The sequence below is a fragment of the Phaethon aethereus genome (assembly GCF_964289735.1).
Source record: "Phaethon aethereus genome assembly, chromosome: 5".
Taxonomy (NCBI): domain Eukaryota; kingdom Metazoa; phylum Chordata; class Aves; order Phaethontiformes; family Phaethontidae; genus Phaethon; species Phaethon aethereus.
In genome coordinates this window covers 42,136,789-42,153,315 of record NC_138579.1, presented here as the reverse complement: position 1 = coordinate 42,153,315, position 16,527 = coordinate 42,136,789, and the positions used below count along the sequence as shown (strand labels likewise).

Below are 16,527 nucleotides of genomic sequence, written 5' to 3'. Positions count from 1 at the left end.
TTCATAGCAGATCCTTTTAAGATATCCTCAGGACAAAGCAGCACAGCATTTTCCTCTGAACCCCTGAGCAATTTTTAAAATTGTTTTTGATTTATGAAGCAAAATATTACAAACACTTATGCAGCTCTGCTACTTTCCTGCCTCTTATCCATTTTAAGATTCCTACAATGTATCTGAAATGACCTACAAGTAGCAAAAGACACTAGGGCTGAAGCTGGATTTCAGAAGTCCAGACTTTTCACAAGGTCTGTTTCCAAGGAGAGATATAGAAATACCACAGACTACAAGAAAAGGAAGTCTGCTTCTACCAACTAGAAAAGATAAACTCAACAAGCAATCAGGAATGCAAATAAAGTGTAATAACTGTGTCTGTTGCAACACCTAGTGAGAAAGATCTTTACACATTCCCGAAAATAGCTGAAAGAACGTGAAGAATCACAAGGAAGAAGTCACAAAATCTACTCTTGCATGCCATTTTTCAGAATGCTACAATCACTCCACACGCTTGTCCTCAGGACACACACCTCCACACCTTCACTTCAAGCACAGTACATGAAGGGCAGCTTAAGATGTTCATATTATTTATGCCACACTTCTACATGCTCCCTCACTGTGGTTCAAAAAAAACCCCAGAAGAACTGTTGAATATCGATAATTTTGGAAATGATTTAAGTATTAACGCAGTATTCTGCTTTTAGGTCATGAAAAACCCAAATACGAGAGACTTTAGAGCAATACAGCCTGCATAAGAAAACACTTACACTGCTCAGCAATTTCCCCAAAACTGATTATGTCTTGAATTGCTTCATCCACAGACAAAAAAAAAAAACCAAAACCCACCCAAAACCAAAAAACCCCAAACCAAACAAAAAACAAACCCATGAACACACACCCCCAAAACTGAAACAAAAACACTCTCAAAACAGCCTGGGCTCTGAGCCACATATTGGGTTTTTTCCTGTCCACAACAGCTTAATTAAAACAAACCCAAACAAATCACCACAAAAGCATTGGAACATCAGGGATTCCCATGTCTTTGAAGTAGGATGCTACTGCATCTCATTCCTATTTTATTCTTCTCTCTCTCAAAAAAAAAAAAAAAATCATCTATGTCAAGCAATGACAGAGATATTATGCTTGCCCGCTAAGACAATACAAAAACAGTGTGCTTCAGAGAAGGCCCTGAAGTTCCTTGCTTTGATGGCAGTGGAACATCCATGGGCTTTCCTCAATCACTTTCTTGGCCTATAAAGGCTTCTTTGTAGCCTCAAAGAATGAGGCTATGAAACTTATTTGGTCTATGGTTGGCATACCAAGCCTGAAGTGAGTGGTGAAAGAGATGCCCAGTAAAAATTGTACATGCAATTTGTTTGAAAAGCACTGGATTCATTCATAAGCAGCTCAGTTTTCACACTGGGCTGTCTTTACCTTCTGTTACAGTTTAAGGAAACCTCCGCTTTTTTATCCTGAGCAGCAAATTAGGCAAAAGTGAACACAAAGCTCCTTGCTTATTGTTTAAGAGAGCTCTTTGCTAAATTAGTGTCATTATGGGAGAGGGGATCGCACATGCAAGTAGTACATTTCATTGAACTTAACAGGTAAAGTCTTCCACCCCAAGGAAAACCTGCAGAGGAATCCTGACAAGTAGAAATAGCGTTCCTCTCTGCACTACCTTCTTTGTAGTACCTTCAGTGCATTAGTAGAAACAAGACTTTTACATGCAATATGCATTTTGTATCCTCAGCTTCTGCTTGAGAACTTCAGAATTAAAAATTCTTTAAAATTCTGCTCCATTCTTTCCAGTTCAGTTTTTGTTATAACTTGATATAGCCCAAGCCAATTAAGCCAGTTCGCGACAGAAACAAAACACAACCTAAGTGGATGCACTTAGACAGGCAGTGCCTTTGCATTTCTCTTAGTTTGCTATGCCGTGAAGATATGGGACTGCAAAGCTCAATCACTAAGATTCCAAATAAAATCAGGAATCCAGCCATGGTGTTGTATCAAGATAGCAGTGGTTATGCTGGTATTTAAGGAAAACAAGAGTCAACACCACTTACTACTTTCCTGTACATAAGGACCTATATTTAAAAAGACAAAGATTGCAAAGCACATGAATGGAGCCACTGTTCTCACTGTTTTGCTGCTACAGGCATACCTCAAGAAATATCTGCTTTCCTCCAAATAATCAAAATACGTCAGGAGGTATAGTATTTAGGGCAGTTTGTCACTGTACGTACTGTGCCAGTTATAGCAATTTTTACACAAGGAATAAAAAAAAGTTACAATTAACATTAAAAAAATTAATTTATTCCAGTTCCCCATAAAATACCTTTTCTTTTTATGAAGAAAGTCAAAATGTACACTGGATATTCAGGTTACACTGTTAGAATTTGATATTCTGGTTTGCAGAATTTTATTAAAATCAACTAAAAAAATTGGATACAACATAAAAACAGACACGTCTGAGACACTTAGCAGGCTTCAAGCTGAAATTGTAAACAACAGCACCTATTGTAATCTAAGTTCTCAACACCCCTCTGGACTTCCCAAAGACTCTCAGACTATGCTTCTTTAAAAACAAAAACCAACAGAAAAAAACAAGAACACAAAACCAAGGCAGACAAGAGGAGTGAATATTCTTATCTGTCAAAGAACTGAAAACTTGCAAGAATCTTCCATCTGTGCCAAGTCTTAATTGACCAGCCTTATTTCTACAGACTGCAACGCAACCTGCAGTCTCTGTAGCAAGGCATTTCATCCCCACTCCATTTTTGCATTCCAAGTGGGAAAAGAAAGGGAAAGACTGGAGTAAGAAATTGATGTTGTTTGGAATAATTCTGACATATAAAATTACTTCCCAATGTGGGAGGTGAAAAGCTTCATGAGTCAATCCTGCTGTCATCCTCAGCATGTCTTTCAATGTGTCCTACAGCATCCTAGAAAAGAACGATAGCAGTCAATTAATAATAACAACAGCAGCAGCAGCAATAATAAAAAATAATAATTCTTTTACAATCAAAAAAAACCACAAAAAACTTTGCAAAACATTCTTGAAGCCTCAAACTGACATTCTGGATAATATAAATTTTCTGGATTAAAGCTTCAAAAAAAAACCAACTTAAAAATTTTTTTTAAAAAATCAATGACAAGCTATTAAATCACATATATAAAGTACCTCTCATCTCACATGATTCAGGGCAAATAAAAACCAGCTTCTTTTCTGACTAGGAGAGCATATCAAATAAACACATCACATCCAAAGCCAGTGCTTAAAAAGCAATTAAAGATTCTACTTCTCTTTCTTAGTTCCCAAAGAAACCTCCTTCCATCGTGTAATTTGAAAAGCATTCAACAGGAAGGTAGTTTTTATTGCCAATGAGCAAGACGTGTATTTACCCATCGGTCTACAGGTAACAACCCTCCTTCCACCCCCCCCCCAACCCCTTCCACATCACTTAATCCAAGTCTTATGCCTTTTTCATTCACCTGTGCTAACATTTACTCAGAAATTTATGCACTACTTATTTAAAGATTGTTACCAAATCCAATCCCGTGTGAAAAATAAATAGTATCAGCATCCACAATAATGAAGGGGAGGTAGTGATGAATAAAAACTAAGAGGATAAAAACCTGTTTCAAGACGGACATTTGTTCATCTTAAAAATAAATTTTTCCTACAAAAACATAGTAACATCTTGAGTATTGTTATCAGAATTTCTTCCAGTATTTCAAGAAATTTACCATTTCCATGTAATATTTTAGGATCAATCTTTTTTAAATTGTCCATATTTCAAGTTATCATACTTAGCTGCACTCTTCATCTGTCACAGGTTGAAGTGAACCCTATTAGCTTTATATGACTCTAACTGTATGCAGTTAAGGCTGTCAAAACTAGAAGGATTTAACCCTGTTTAAGAAAAATAGGATCAAGTCCCATAATTATGGTGATATAAAGTACTTTATGCTACCAAATACAACCATGTTAGTTCAACTATATACCTGCTTGGAGCCTTTCCTGGAAGTAAAGAAAGCATCACAGTTTTTCCAACGACATTTTAGGGTCTGAAAATTTGGGTTGGTGTGGTCAGTTAGCAAGTGTTGTTTCAGATGGTCCACAACTCCAAAGATCAGTGAACATCCATGCCACTGGTAGAAAACAAACAAACAAACATGCCAAAATAAACCAGGGAAAAAGAACTTTAGCTAATGTTTTTCTTCTTGCAATTTCAATATATTCTACAAAGACTGTTCACATGCATGCCACCTCCTGTAAATTTTTAATCTTCTTATTCCATTTCCATTCTCAGTGGTCTCTATTCCTTTAAATAAAGCTTTACAGAGCTTATTCCTGCCTCTAGCCAAGCCTAGACCATCAGCAAGAATGGCAGGAGGAAAAGAGGAACTAAGTCTTTACAAGATTTAAGCTTACCTGAGAAAGTCAATGGGAATTTAAACTTATTTAGCAGAGTAAATCAGCTTTTCTGTGTTATTCAGCTGAAGTTTTTTGTTTTAAAGTTACATGTCACTGTCTAAAAATTGACAGAAAGAAAAATAATTTAAGATGCTACTATCAGCTTGCCCCAAAGCATACACAAGACCATGAAAAAATGGAACTAGTGATATATACTTATATTCAAAATATACAGATACATTTTAAAAATATTATTGAATTATACTAAATTAAAGGTCAAGCTACCCAAGACTGAGTAGTGACCACCCCCAGAAAACTAGCCTAAAAACTATAACAAAGGAAGGCTAAAAACATTTTGCTCATTACCCAGCAACGATAATTCTGCATCAGATTAAGCCTCACAGCTCTGACACTGCCATCATAGCATCCAGTGTAGATCTGCAAAAGAAACATTTATAGATAAGCAAGCTCTGAATAACAGGAAAAAAAAAAAAGTAGTCAACTTTTGAAGGAGACTTCTATGTAGAGTGTATTAGGTGAAAAACAACAAAATATCAACAAGCAAGACTTCTAAAATTAAAAATGTGTCTACCCTAATTCTTTTAAGATTTGCATTCATAGTTTACAAAAGACTACTAATGAATAAGAAATGTTTCCATGATAGTGTCATGTGTATAAAAGTTATATTAAAATATGTTACTATCTACTGAAGTGAAAAAAAAATTAGTTGTAAATGTCAAGTTGAATATATTTCCAGGACTTAACCAGCTATATGTATATCAAAAAGGGATGAAGAGGTAGAGTGAGGAAGAACATCAGAATTTCAGAATGTGAAGACTGATGCAGATCCTGAAAAGGCAGGCAAAATGATATCGTAAAAACCACTTTTATTAGGCAAATGCTCCACACAGAATTGTCTTTTGGAAAGAAAAGGATGTCAGATACTCATAATCCCATAAAGAACATTCATTGTTAAAAAAGTCCTCACATAATACAGAAAACTCTGCATGCTGAAGATTTCATTTGTTATTTTTGTTCCAGGTCATTTTGTCTCTTGGAAATTTATCACTAGGATATAACAGCCAATCTGCTGTGTGTAAGAGACTACACCTTACTACTAAGACTACTACAGATCACTTGTCACTAAACTTCTCATCTGAACACCACTTTGATTTGAGAATGCCCAAAACAGACTGTTCAAGCCTCAGACTGTAAGCACAAAGCCTGAGTGCACCTCGCTCTCCCTCTCACTCACATGAGAGGCGAAGCTTGGGCAGTATGCATTCCAATTAGTAGGAGATGAATCTTCTGTAATCACAGATCATTACTATACCTCTTATTTCACAACCTGAAAGAAAGTTTGCAAACAAATTCCTACACATGCAGGCAAATAAGTGCTTTTAAAGACTATTTTAAGCAAGTTATTTATCTAGAAGTGCTTCTGAAACCTATCTTGCAGGGCAGATGCATAAACAAATCTGTGCACCTCAAACAACTGCATACCTTTTTTTACATTTTATCAAAGGTTACCAGAGGTTGGACTGTGGGTGAAGTTTTTCTCTAGCATCTGTGCGATTCTCATAAGTAAAAGTCAAACAGGACTGAAGCTTGAAAACAGGGAATATTTACTATTTATAGACTCTTCACTGCAATCATCACTGTAAACAGAACTATTGTTTTAAGACTACAGTAAGATAGAAGGTAATTTTTTCCAGACAATAATATTACATAAATACAAAGCTGTTACAGATCCTTGATTTTTTTGGCTAACATTTCTAAGTTCTTCTTAGTCAGGCAGCAGGTGGATTTCATTATCTGAAAAAATTAAACTGTCATCTTGTGAAAATTACAACCTTCTCTTTGAGACCAGTGAAAAAGAAGGAAGTTACCATGCTCTTATGGATGGTCATACACATGATCATATCTGTGTGGCCTCCATAGACTTGCAAGCGGTCGTGTGACTTGAGAGAAACAGAAACAGACATTTAATAGCATGACAGTTAACATTTTTCCACTTTTTCCACAGACATGCAAATGAACAATGCTTCCAACAGCAGTTTCCTGGGTAGTAACTAAACTCCTCTGGTGCATTCCAAACTTCATAGCTACTGTGAGAGCTCACTTTTGCTTACATTAATTCTGTGAGTCTTTTTGTCCCACTAAGCATTTGGTCTTTCAGCAGACAAAACTAACATTTCCATGCTTTTCTGAGCTGTCATTGTCCTAGTATAACCCAGGTTCTAAAAAAAATGGCTTAGGATATATTCTTTAAAACCCATGTGTTTTGGCTAGCGAGACAACTATGTATTCTGAGTGACAGGAAAGAGAGGGATGGGCTAGAAACCAGTAAACACAAAGATCACTTCCATTTGACTCCAAAATAATTAATTAACACATATTAGGTAAATGTCATTAGTAACCATCTATTTTCCTACCTGTAGCTCATAAACACGAACAAGTTTATCCAGACATGCTGTCACCATCACTTTCCCAAGAATGTTCACAACCGTTACTGCATGGTTATGGCCTTTATAGATCCGTACCAGCTCTCCAGTCTGCATCAAGAAAAAGCAAAGGCAGATAGGTGGTTTGTTTTTTTTAAAAAAAGACCCAAACAACAAAACAAAGCAGTGTTACCTAACCTAGATACGGTAGCTAGCTTCAATGTTCACTACTCAAAAAATGGAAACACCCTTTATTAGACTTCCATTTCCTGTGAAGGCATTTCTAGATTATGATCAAATACTACTTATCCTTCTCTTTGCCCATGTTAACACAGAGCTATTCCAATACAATAGAAATGCGTCCCATGAAAAGTATCTACTTCTATTTCCACCATTAGTTACTTGTTCCCACCTATCCTGCAACTGGTACTGTGCTATTAGTACTAGCAGTAGTTATGTAGCCGTAAGGATCAGTGAGCAAATTTAGCTAAATACACAGAAATATACAAATTTTTTTGTCAATTAAAATTTACCTCTATTTTTCCTCAGTATAACAGCATTTGAACTAGCTAGTTTGGAACACTGTTTGTGTTCCTCAAGTTTTTCCTGTAATAAAGAAACTTCCCCCACCAGAATATCTCACATATCTTTACTCTGAACCCTTTCCACATTATCAGCACATTTGTAATAATATTTGCAAAAGTAAGATGCCCAAACAAAAAGGCATTGCATATCATATTGCAAGAGTCAGTATGTTTATGTATCCTCTGCATGCCTCCTTAGTTAGCTATAGTGCATAGTCACATTAACAAAATCATATGACTTCCCTTTCTGGAAGCAATTTGCCCCACCAGTCAGTCAAAAATTCTAGAAATACTGATTTTATAGCACAAGAATTCACTGCCTTAATAGCAAAAATAATTCCAACTTTATATGCGAGACTTACATGAATGTTGTGGGCATGGACAGACTGATCACTGGAGCCACTGAATACCAGATCATTCACAACCTTACATTAAAAAAAAAAAAAAAAAAAAAAAAAGCTGTATTTTTATAACAGATATGGAAATGGGAAAGCAAAAGATTAAGAGGCTGCTTAGTTTAAAGTTGTATTGTAATATTTCCTAAATTTGACAGTCTAAAAATCAATGGAAAAAAAAAAAGCACACACCGAGTTCTTTACATAAGAGCTAGAAAATGCACTATGCTATGTGCCTAATGATGACCTTTGACACTTAACAATTGCTATTAGAAACTGTTAACTTGCAGCCCACCAGGCTAACTCATCCTACCTATAAACTATTCTCAGGGACAGCTCAGCAGCAGATCAGGGACCAAGCAAACAATGCAGAATGCTGCTCTGCACATGCGCAATAAAGCCCATTGTTTCCTGCAAATATTGGATCTGCTGTGTACTTATATTCTGGTCATTTAAGAAAGATGGTGCTCCTGACAAGTGCTAATCTAGAAAGGAAGCTTCAACAATCCACTATGGATCAAGAAGGGACCACAGTATGCTGCCATGCAAGCAAGACTAGGATAGTCTACAGAGCAAAAAAAGGTTGTGCCACTGTACAATGTGTATGTAAAGTGACAAATCCAATTTATGGAAGTCATCCTCTATCTGTTCCATGACAGTGGTCACAGCAAAGCAGTCAGACAAGCATATGTTCCAGCTTGTAATCTCAGGAGCCAGAAACCTGTAAATAGGTGTAGTGATTCTCCTATAAAAAAAAAGAACTTCTCTAGAGTTACATTTTTTACAATTTCTTCTGAGGTTTGCACAGTCAGGATACATGAAAAATAGCTTCATCTCTTCCTCAACTTTCCCTTGGTCCTCAAACTCACATGTCAAGATTCCCTGAATCTTCTAACATGAAATAAACATGCTTCCTACATACATACCCCCAGCAGTTTTGCTGGGAACATGAACTATGGAACCTAGCCAGAGACAATTTTCCTACCAAATTACTCAGTTTTTATCATTTAAAATAGAGAAATCTGCTATTTCCTACCACAAACTATTAGATGAGGAAGAAAAAAACCCAAACCATTTTAAATATTCTTTGTCAAAAATGTATTTTCAGAGATACTTGCCTTCATGCAGAGTATAGTCTTGCTGTGACCTTCCAAGGTTCTGAGAAGCAGCCCATTGCGCGCATCTCGCACGCTGATAGTGCAGTCGTAAGAGCCCACTACCAACAACTTGCGTGCTCCTTCCTGAGCTGTGGCTAGACAGCTCACTGCTCTAGGGCCATGGCATTCAAAAGTATCAACCTGCTTGTTGTTCTGTTGGGGAAGGAGAAAATGGCATTTAAGAATTAAAACTTTGCTGTGGCACTGACTAGACCACTGAGTCCTTTTTGTGTTGTACTTGTTATAGCGTCTGACTTCAGTTTAATAATGCACCATTTCAGCAGCAATAAGAGTTGCATCTTAAGAACTAAGTTTCCAAATTAAGGAAATTGGTCTTTTTGTTAGGCTTCAATTTTCTGTCTTTTAAAAAGAAATTTCATTATTTAGCAAAGGTCCAGTAAATCCTCCTTCTGAGTTAGAACGGTGAGAGGAAATAGTGTTACGAGAAAAGTGTTAAACAGGATAAATTTGTATGGATAAATTTGAGAAATTAGTCTAAGATCCACAAAAAAGAATAATCAGAAAAATAATTTATTCACTTTTAAATATCATGGGGACTGCAAATTAAGCCTCTTTACCAGAAAACCATGTGAATGAGTCTCTTCTATAACTGCAAATGGAGCAGATAAAACTAGCAACCTGTTAAAGTTTCTCACGCTACTTTGATGGGCAACAAAGGAGGATTCACAAATTACCAACTGTGTCAGAAAACTCATGACTGGTAGGCCAGGTGGAACCTTAAGGAAAAACACTACAGCAATACAGCAGTTAAGAGGAAGGTAACCAGAGGGAAAGGGATATGGGACAGCTTCATGCACCAACAAAAAAAGGACCAGAAGGGGCCAACAGTGACTATTTATACCAAAATACTTTAATTACAAATACACTTACTACTCAAGAGAAAGAATGGAAGGAAACAGCATTGCAACAGGCCTTTAGGTGCCAATATTTAAACAAACTAACCTTTATGCTGAAAGTAACCACGCTGCCATTTGCAAGGCCTGCATAAAGGATCCGCCATCTACTATGTAAACAGAGCACCCGATCTTCCAATTTAAACTGTTCCATGCACTCTCTGGTCTGGCAATAGAAAGACGTATTTAAAGCTTTTCATTAAATGAAAACAGTTCAGGGAAAAAAGCTTGAACCAACAGAGCTGGAGAAAAACAGCTGAAAGTCTGGTGTCACATGGCAGTTTGATTCTGGCTTTAGTTAGCTCACTCCCATCTTTGATACCTGACTGTACTTCAGCAACCAGTTATAAACCTAAAAGCTTTATACTAGTCACAACCTCTAATGTACATAGAAGTTTAGACTGCAGACTATATATATATATGGAAAACACCACTTGAGTTTAAGGAATCCCCATGAAGTCCTCCACAGGGAAGTGCCATGAATCATCAGCTTATGAATTAAAAACCTCTGGCAGTTTTCCTCCATGAAGCAGATTATTTGCGCTCTAGTCCTTCAAGCCACAGGTTGGATACGCCTTCCTATCATTTATCCTTAAAAGTCCAGCTTCAGGCAGTCTCAGTCTGCTCTTCCACCTGCCCTCACAAAAACAGATACCTGTTCTCTCTATAGCTGCTCTACAAGAGCAGTGCCTTCCATAAGCAAGGAAGTTAGAAATATAGCAAGACAAACGTGATATTCATGGCCAGACAACCATCCTGCACTTTGGTGTTCCCAACATTTGGGATCCTGTCATGCTGGTCTGGAAAAACCACCGCTGATAAGCTAGCCAAAAGATTAGAGTAGTAAATCACTTAATGGTTCTTTGTTTGCTTTGGTTTTAGTTTGGTTTTTTGTTGGGTTTTTTAATGTTCTCCACCCTAATGAGGTAAGAAATGGGGCTCATGTCCAGCTCATATGCGTTTAAAAGGCTTTTTTCATTTATATTTGCAAATAAACACTTGCATAAAAATGCTGCATGTGTTAATCAACACAGAATTTGAGTACCTTGATATTGTAACAGTTGATAGTGTGGTCACTTGAGCCAGTGTAGAGTGCAGCATTCTTCCCATTTGTCTGAGTGACCAGGAGGCAGTTCACTTTTGACGTATGCCCTTCGAAGATGGCCACACACTTCCGGCTCTAAAAAGGAAAGCATAGGGTCTGTCAACATAAAGGCCTATAATGCTTCTCCGGATCTGCACCTGACAGAGCAGTGTAGGACAGCTAAGAAAAGCAGGACATATGCAGCAATCTCTCCCCTTACTCCTCTCACAGAGAGAAGGGATTGGGGATGGGGAGAAGAGAGATTTGAAGAAAAGAATAGCATTAAAAAAATTAGGCTCTTGAAAAAGCAGTGGCTTCCTTAACTACTTAGTAAGGCTTTACAAAAACAGAATTGCAACCTTGTGACTGCAATTAATGTAACAGCATTCCCACAACCTTACTTACAACCAGACTGTAAGCACAAACTGTTTTGTCTGCTGAACAGGTATACAACAAATTCCCAAAAATCTGAATAGCATTCACTGCAGCCAGGTGTCCCTCAAAGTTTCCCTCTGTAGGTTCTTCATCCTCACCTGGCTCCGAAGACACTTCTGTAGGACAGAGACACATGGACTTTGATTATGCAAGCACACTCAAGCAAACACACTACCACTGTTTATATTACCAAATATCAGAATTATTTCATGGGCTCAGCACCTTAAAGCCAGGTTTCATTGTGGGTTCCAGCTGGAGCCTGTAAGTGGCAGAAGGCAATATAACATGCTAGAAAGACCTTTATATGATGTTAGGTCCAGAAAGATCTTTAAAATAGCAAAAGGATTGTATTATTCTTTGTCCTACAGCTCTTCATGCAGAAGGGGGCAGGAGAATGTGGAAGGGTCACTTCAGTTTTAAGTGCAAGTTTTTATCTCCAGGGCAAAATTCCCTCCTGGAACCAGTTCGATCACGGCATAACTCAAAGTCCTGCAAGATACTGCTGAGAAGGACTTGGGGGTACTGGTGGATGAAAAGCTGGACATGAGCCGGCAATGTGCGCTCACAGTCCAGAAGACCAACTGTATTCTGGGCTGCATCAAAAGAAGCATGGCCAGCAGGTTGAGGGAGGCGATTCTGCCCCTCTACTCTGCTCTGGTGAGACCCCATCTGGAGTCCTGCATCCAGCTCTGGAGCCCTCAGCACAGGAAGGACATGGACCTGTTGGAGTGGGTCCACAGGAGGGCCACAAAAATGATCAGAATGATCTAACACCTCTCCTAGGAGGACAGGCTGAGAGAGTTGGGGTTGTTCAACCTGGAGAAGAGAAGGCTTCAGGAAGACCTTATTGTGGCCTTCCAGTACTTGAAGGGAGCTTCTAAGAAAGATGGGGACAGACTTTTTAGCAGGGCCTGTCACAACAGGACAAGGGGTTATAAATTAAAAGAGGGTAGGTTTCAACTAGATCTAAGGAAGAAACTTTTCCCAATGAGGGTGGTGAAACCCTGGCACAGGTTTCCCAGAGAGGTGGTAGATGCCCCATCCCTGGAAACATTGCAGGTCAGGTTGGATGGGGCTCTGAGCAACCTGATCTAGTTGAAGATGTCCCTGCTCACTGCAAGGGGATTGGACTAGATGACCTTTAGAGGTCCCTTCCAACACAAAGATTCTATAAGAAAAGCTTAAAAGATATACCTGATGAGTTCTTTGATCCTCTTAGCGATGATATGGAAGTCTGCGTCTCAGCCACACTAACACAGAAATAAAGAATAGCGAGATTGGACTTTGCATGTTCATTTTCAGGCAAAATACTGGTGTAAGTAATACTCCAGAATACAAGACTCTGCACTTAGTAGAAAACAGGCTGCGACAGATAAACTCAAAAACAAACTTTCCATGGAGGGCAGCTCTGTTGTTCTAGTACAGAAATTAGTAGGTAACAAGACACACTCATTTGTTAGACCAAGAAAGCAAATTCACTTTTCACTTTTCCCTCTTATTTCACTCCTGAATGAAATTAGAAGTTACTGTTTTTGTGAGACTTTCTGAAGGGGGGGAGGAAATGAAAAAAAATGGAGGGGCCTCTCATGCATATTGCATAATGCTTTTACTTTCCAGAGATCTACAATGATCTCACCTTCTTTTCCCATCATCCCTATAATTTGTGCCAATCTCGCTGGTAGAGCTCACTTCGTCATAACCAGAGCAAGATGCCTCCAGGACTGCTTGATCCACAGAGCTGCGTGAATCCCTCTTTGATGGACTGTCTGGTTTCTCATCTCCCGACTCTGATGAACCAACATCAACCACCTCACACTGGGGTGCTGGAACTTCAACTAGTTCCAGAGAAGCATCACTGTCATTCTCATCTTTGTTTCTTGCTGTTTGAGTGGTAGCTCCAACCTCCTGTCTTGGAGGAGTGGATGTAGTAACTTTTTCTCCTTTAGGAACCTTTCCACCCTTGACTTTCCGGACAGGCTTAGAGTCAATTATATCTTGTTCTGTATCACTGTTCTCTGGCACATGGGCTGCCCTCAGAGTTTTCTTCTTCCTTAACTTCCTCCTCCTCCTGTTCCCTTTTTCTGCTGGGACTACAGTGGTTGCCGTCTGTTGCTCAGATGGTTCTGCTGACAATCTGGGGGTTTTATCCATTGGCATCTCTAGAAGGATTGAATGCTTTGGAAGAGAACTACTACACTGATCCAGTAAAAAGCTTCCAGTGACTGTATCATTTGCTTCCCTCTTGCTGAAAACAGACAGTAAACGAGGAGAAGGGTTCTCAGGAAGTCCAGCCTTTCCCCTGTCCACAGCAGGCTTATGAACATCTTGATTAGAGCGTTGGAAACAAGCTGCCAGCTCCGATAGGGATATGGTTGCAGAGAAAACTGGATACACTGAAGTTTTCTGGTTGGTCTCTGCTGAAGAAAACAGACTAGTGTTACATTCAATCTGTACAGCAATAAGTATTTATGCAAAATGGCTTTCCCTGGATTTTTCTGTTTGTACTTAATTGTGAATGTAAAGTACATATTCCTACATGTTGAAAGCTATGTGCACATGCAGACCTGCTACTTCAGTCAGCTATCCAGCCTTTAAAAAACATAGTTGGGTAATAAAATGTTCATCTGTGTTCCCAGAAGCAAAGGAATGGGGCACATCATTCAAGTTGCTGGCTGACTGTATGCTTTTAAAGTTCTGACAAACAAGCTTTGATGAATCCTATGTTGTCAGCTTAAGATGCTACCACCCTTCATTGTGTGCTCCCTTACCAGCTGTCACCACTGCCGTAGGACTGGTATTAGCCAATGCATGCTTAATACATCTCAGCTGCTCAGTGACACAGTTTGCAGACCTTGTGCTAAACCCATCTGCATTAGTTATTTCTACCAAGTTACTTAGACCTAACAAGGTAGAGGAGTCATGCACAACCCACTCTGCAGCATCGTACCTTCTATCCTGGGAATTGGCAGCACTATAAGCCACCAGGGTAAACTTTGTTAGTTGATCTGTGGTGGACTAAGTGATGGGGCAAACATACTCTCCTGTCATTTTAATTCGACGCTAAATGAATCCAGCCTCTCAACTGAGACAGGATAAGGACACAGGCAACATCTCACAGCTGTGTCTCCCCCACCCTAAAATTCCCTGGTTGCATTTGCAATAACTACAATCCAGAACAGGGTATTTCAAGTTCACTGCATTTATTGGGTGGGATCCATGCAAATGGGAAGCTGGCAGTATTTGAAACACTTCCCTGCTTCAGTGTCTTAGAAATCAGCAAATTAAACCTACAGCAATGCTTAGACAAACCTGTTGGACTGTTTAACACATCACAGTACAAATTTGATAGTTTGGAATTACGCATCCAACTAGACACAGCTTAAATGTGAACATCTTGCCCTACGCCTTCCTCAGGTGAGAAGTTCCAAGATAAAATTAGAACTTGCTGACAGTGTAAGGTATATCATATTTAATCAATGCAAAGCTGTTTTTCCCCCAATCCATAACTGTCATACACAACTGCAACCTGTTAAAAAACCCTCTATACAGAAGAAATTAATGCTTAGATGAGGTTTGAACAGTTTCTGTGTTGAATTATACTGGGAAGAAGGCACACAAACCCTTAAATTCTGAGTACACCTCTAACATCATGCGTCCCTTATGACCCACAGGAAGGGGGAGGGAAGGAACTTGGTCACTTAAAAACAAAATAGGAAAATAAGAGTAACTGGAAACTTAAACTGAAATTTCTAAACCCAGAAGTTACTAATTCTCAGCACCTGGAGTACGGCAGGTCTTAGAAAAGGAAGTAGGAAATCACCGTGTTACTGCAGGTGGGAGAGATGACTGGTAGTTAGGGGAAACCAAATGCAATCAGCTCCTTCAAAGCAAGGCTGAGCTGATCTCCTAGGGAGGCTGACAAGACAGATGTTCAACCCTCAGAAAGCCTGCCCCAGAGAGAATTCCTCTCCCTGAAATTACAGAATTTATCTGATGGTAAATGCTTATTTTTCCCCCAAATTATCAAATTCATGTGATGTCAGACACTCATGTTAAATGTAGCACATACAGAAGTTGATCAATACCAAAACCATATTAATTTAACAAAAAACAGCCAGAGAACATTCTTGCTTTAACATGCCAAAAATTGAGTTTGTAGGAAACTGACAAATAGGCTAATGTGTTGAAGACATTTTTAAATTCATTATTTAAGTAACAAATACATCTATAAATTGAAGATTCATCTTTAAGAGAAAAAAAACCCCCTCTTCAGCTTCTGTTGTGCCTGCACAGATATCAATAAAGTCTGAAGATTCTGCAAGCAAGACACTTCATGCCATTGCACCCAGTGATCACTAAATCTTTATTCTGAATTCTCCAACTCTAACATTAAAGAAAAATGACACCTTTCTTCATTGATGTTTAAACATAAGAGAATGGCATATGCCAATAAAAATGGGAAAGCGAAGGAAAGGTACTGTCTTCCTACAAGCTGAGTCTTAGCTATGCAAACACACACAAAAGCTGATTCACCTCCCTGCCCCCGAGTTTACTTTAGCGTACACCACCAGAGCTTCATAATCCCTGTCAAATCCTCCAAAAAGAGATGAAGCAAAATTCACAAAACTACATTAGTGTAATGTAACACAGTGGAATACAGGAAATGCAATGGTGATTAAAAAAGCACAAAAGAACACTATTTATATAGAATTCTACAGCTGAAGCAAACTGCAAAAAGGTAAAAAACGCCTTCAAATTCTTGTATTTACAGAAGTCTAAGCTTCAAGTCAGCCAACACTTACCTTGTGCCTGAGAAAAAAATATGCTTATAAAAGTAGAACAGCATGGCTTTTTCCAATAGTATTTGCCACTTCAGTTGAAAGAAAAAAAATTGTGTTGGCTATATTTACCTTTAACAAGGATCTATGAATCATTATCTCAAATTATCTAAGTTAAGGGTTTGGGTAAGTGCCATTGTTATGGCAGACAAGCAACTGTCATTAGAGTGACCCTGCTTGACTTCACAGGCTCTTAGGAAAGTAAAGGATGAACGAGCTTTTAATCTTCACTTTGAACCTTCAGTCACAGTAGCAAGTTGCA

General features: G+C 38.6%; 1 protein-coding gene across 1 annotated transcript in view; it reads right to left on the bottom strand.

The window, feature by feature from the left end:
- Positions 1 to 2,141: 2,141 nt before the first annotated feature.
- Positions 2,142 to 16,527, bottom strand: part of ZNF106 (zinc finger protein 106) — a gene marked incomplete at its 5' end in the record, with an annotated part of 32,154 nt that continues 17,768 nt past the window's right edge. Inside the window, 12 exons of the mRNA XM_082000335.1 lie at positions 2,142 to 2,939; positions 4,003 to 4,149; positions 4,781 to 4,852; positions 6,304 to 6,375; positions 6,850 to 6,969; positions 7,805 to 7,867; positions 8,956 to 9,147; positions 9,958 to 10,074; positions 10,954 to 11,088; positions 11,398 to 11,543; positions 12,622 to 12,677; positions 13,064 to 13,844. Of these exons, the coding sequence (XP_081856461.1) occupies positions 2,883 to 2,939; positions 4,003 to 4,149; positions 4,781 to 4,852; positions 6,304 to 6,375; positions 6,850 to 6,969; positions 7,805 to 7,867; positions 8,956 to 9,147; positions 9,958 to 10,074; positions 10,954 to 11,088; positions 11,398 to 11,543; positions 12,622 to 12,677; positions 13,064 to 13,844 (1,958 nt within the window). The 3' untranslated portion in view covers positions 2,142 to 2,882. The remainder of the gene's footprint in view (positions 2,940 to 4,002; positions 4,150 to 4,780; positions 4,853 to 6,303; positions 6,376 to 6,849; positions 6,970 to 7,804; positions 7,868 to 8,955; positions 9,148 to 9,957; positions 10,075 to 10,953; positions 11,089 to 11,397; positions 11,544 to 12,621; positions 12,678 to 13,063; positions 13,845 to 16,527) is intronic.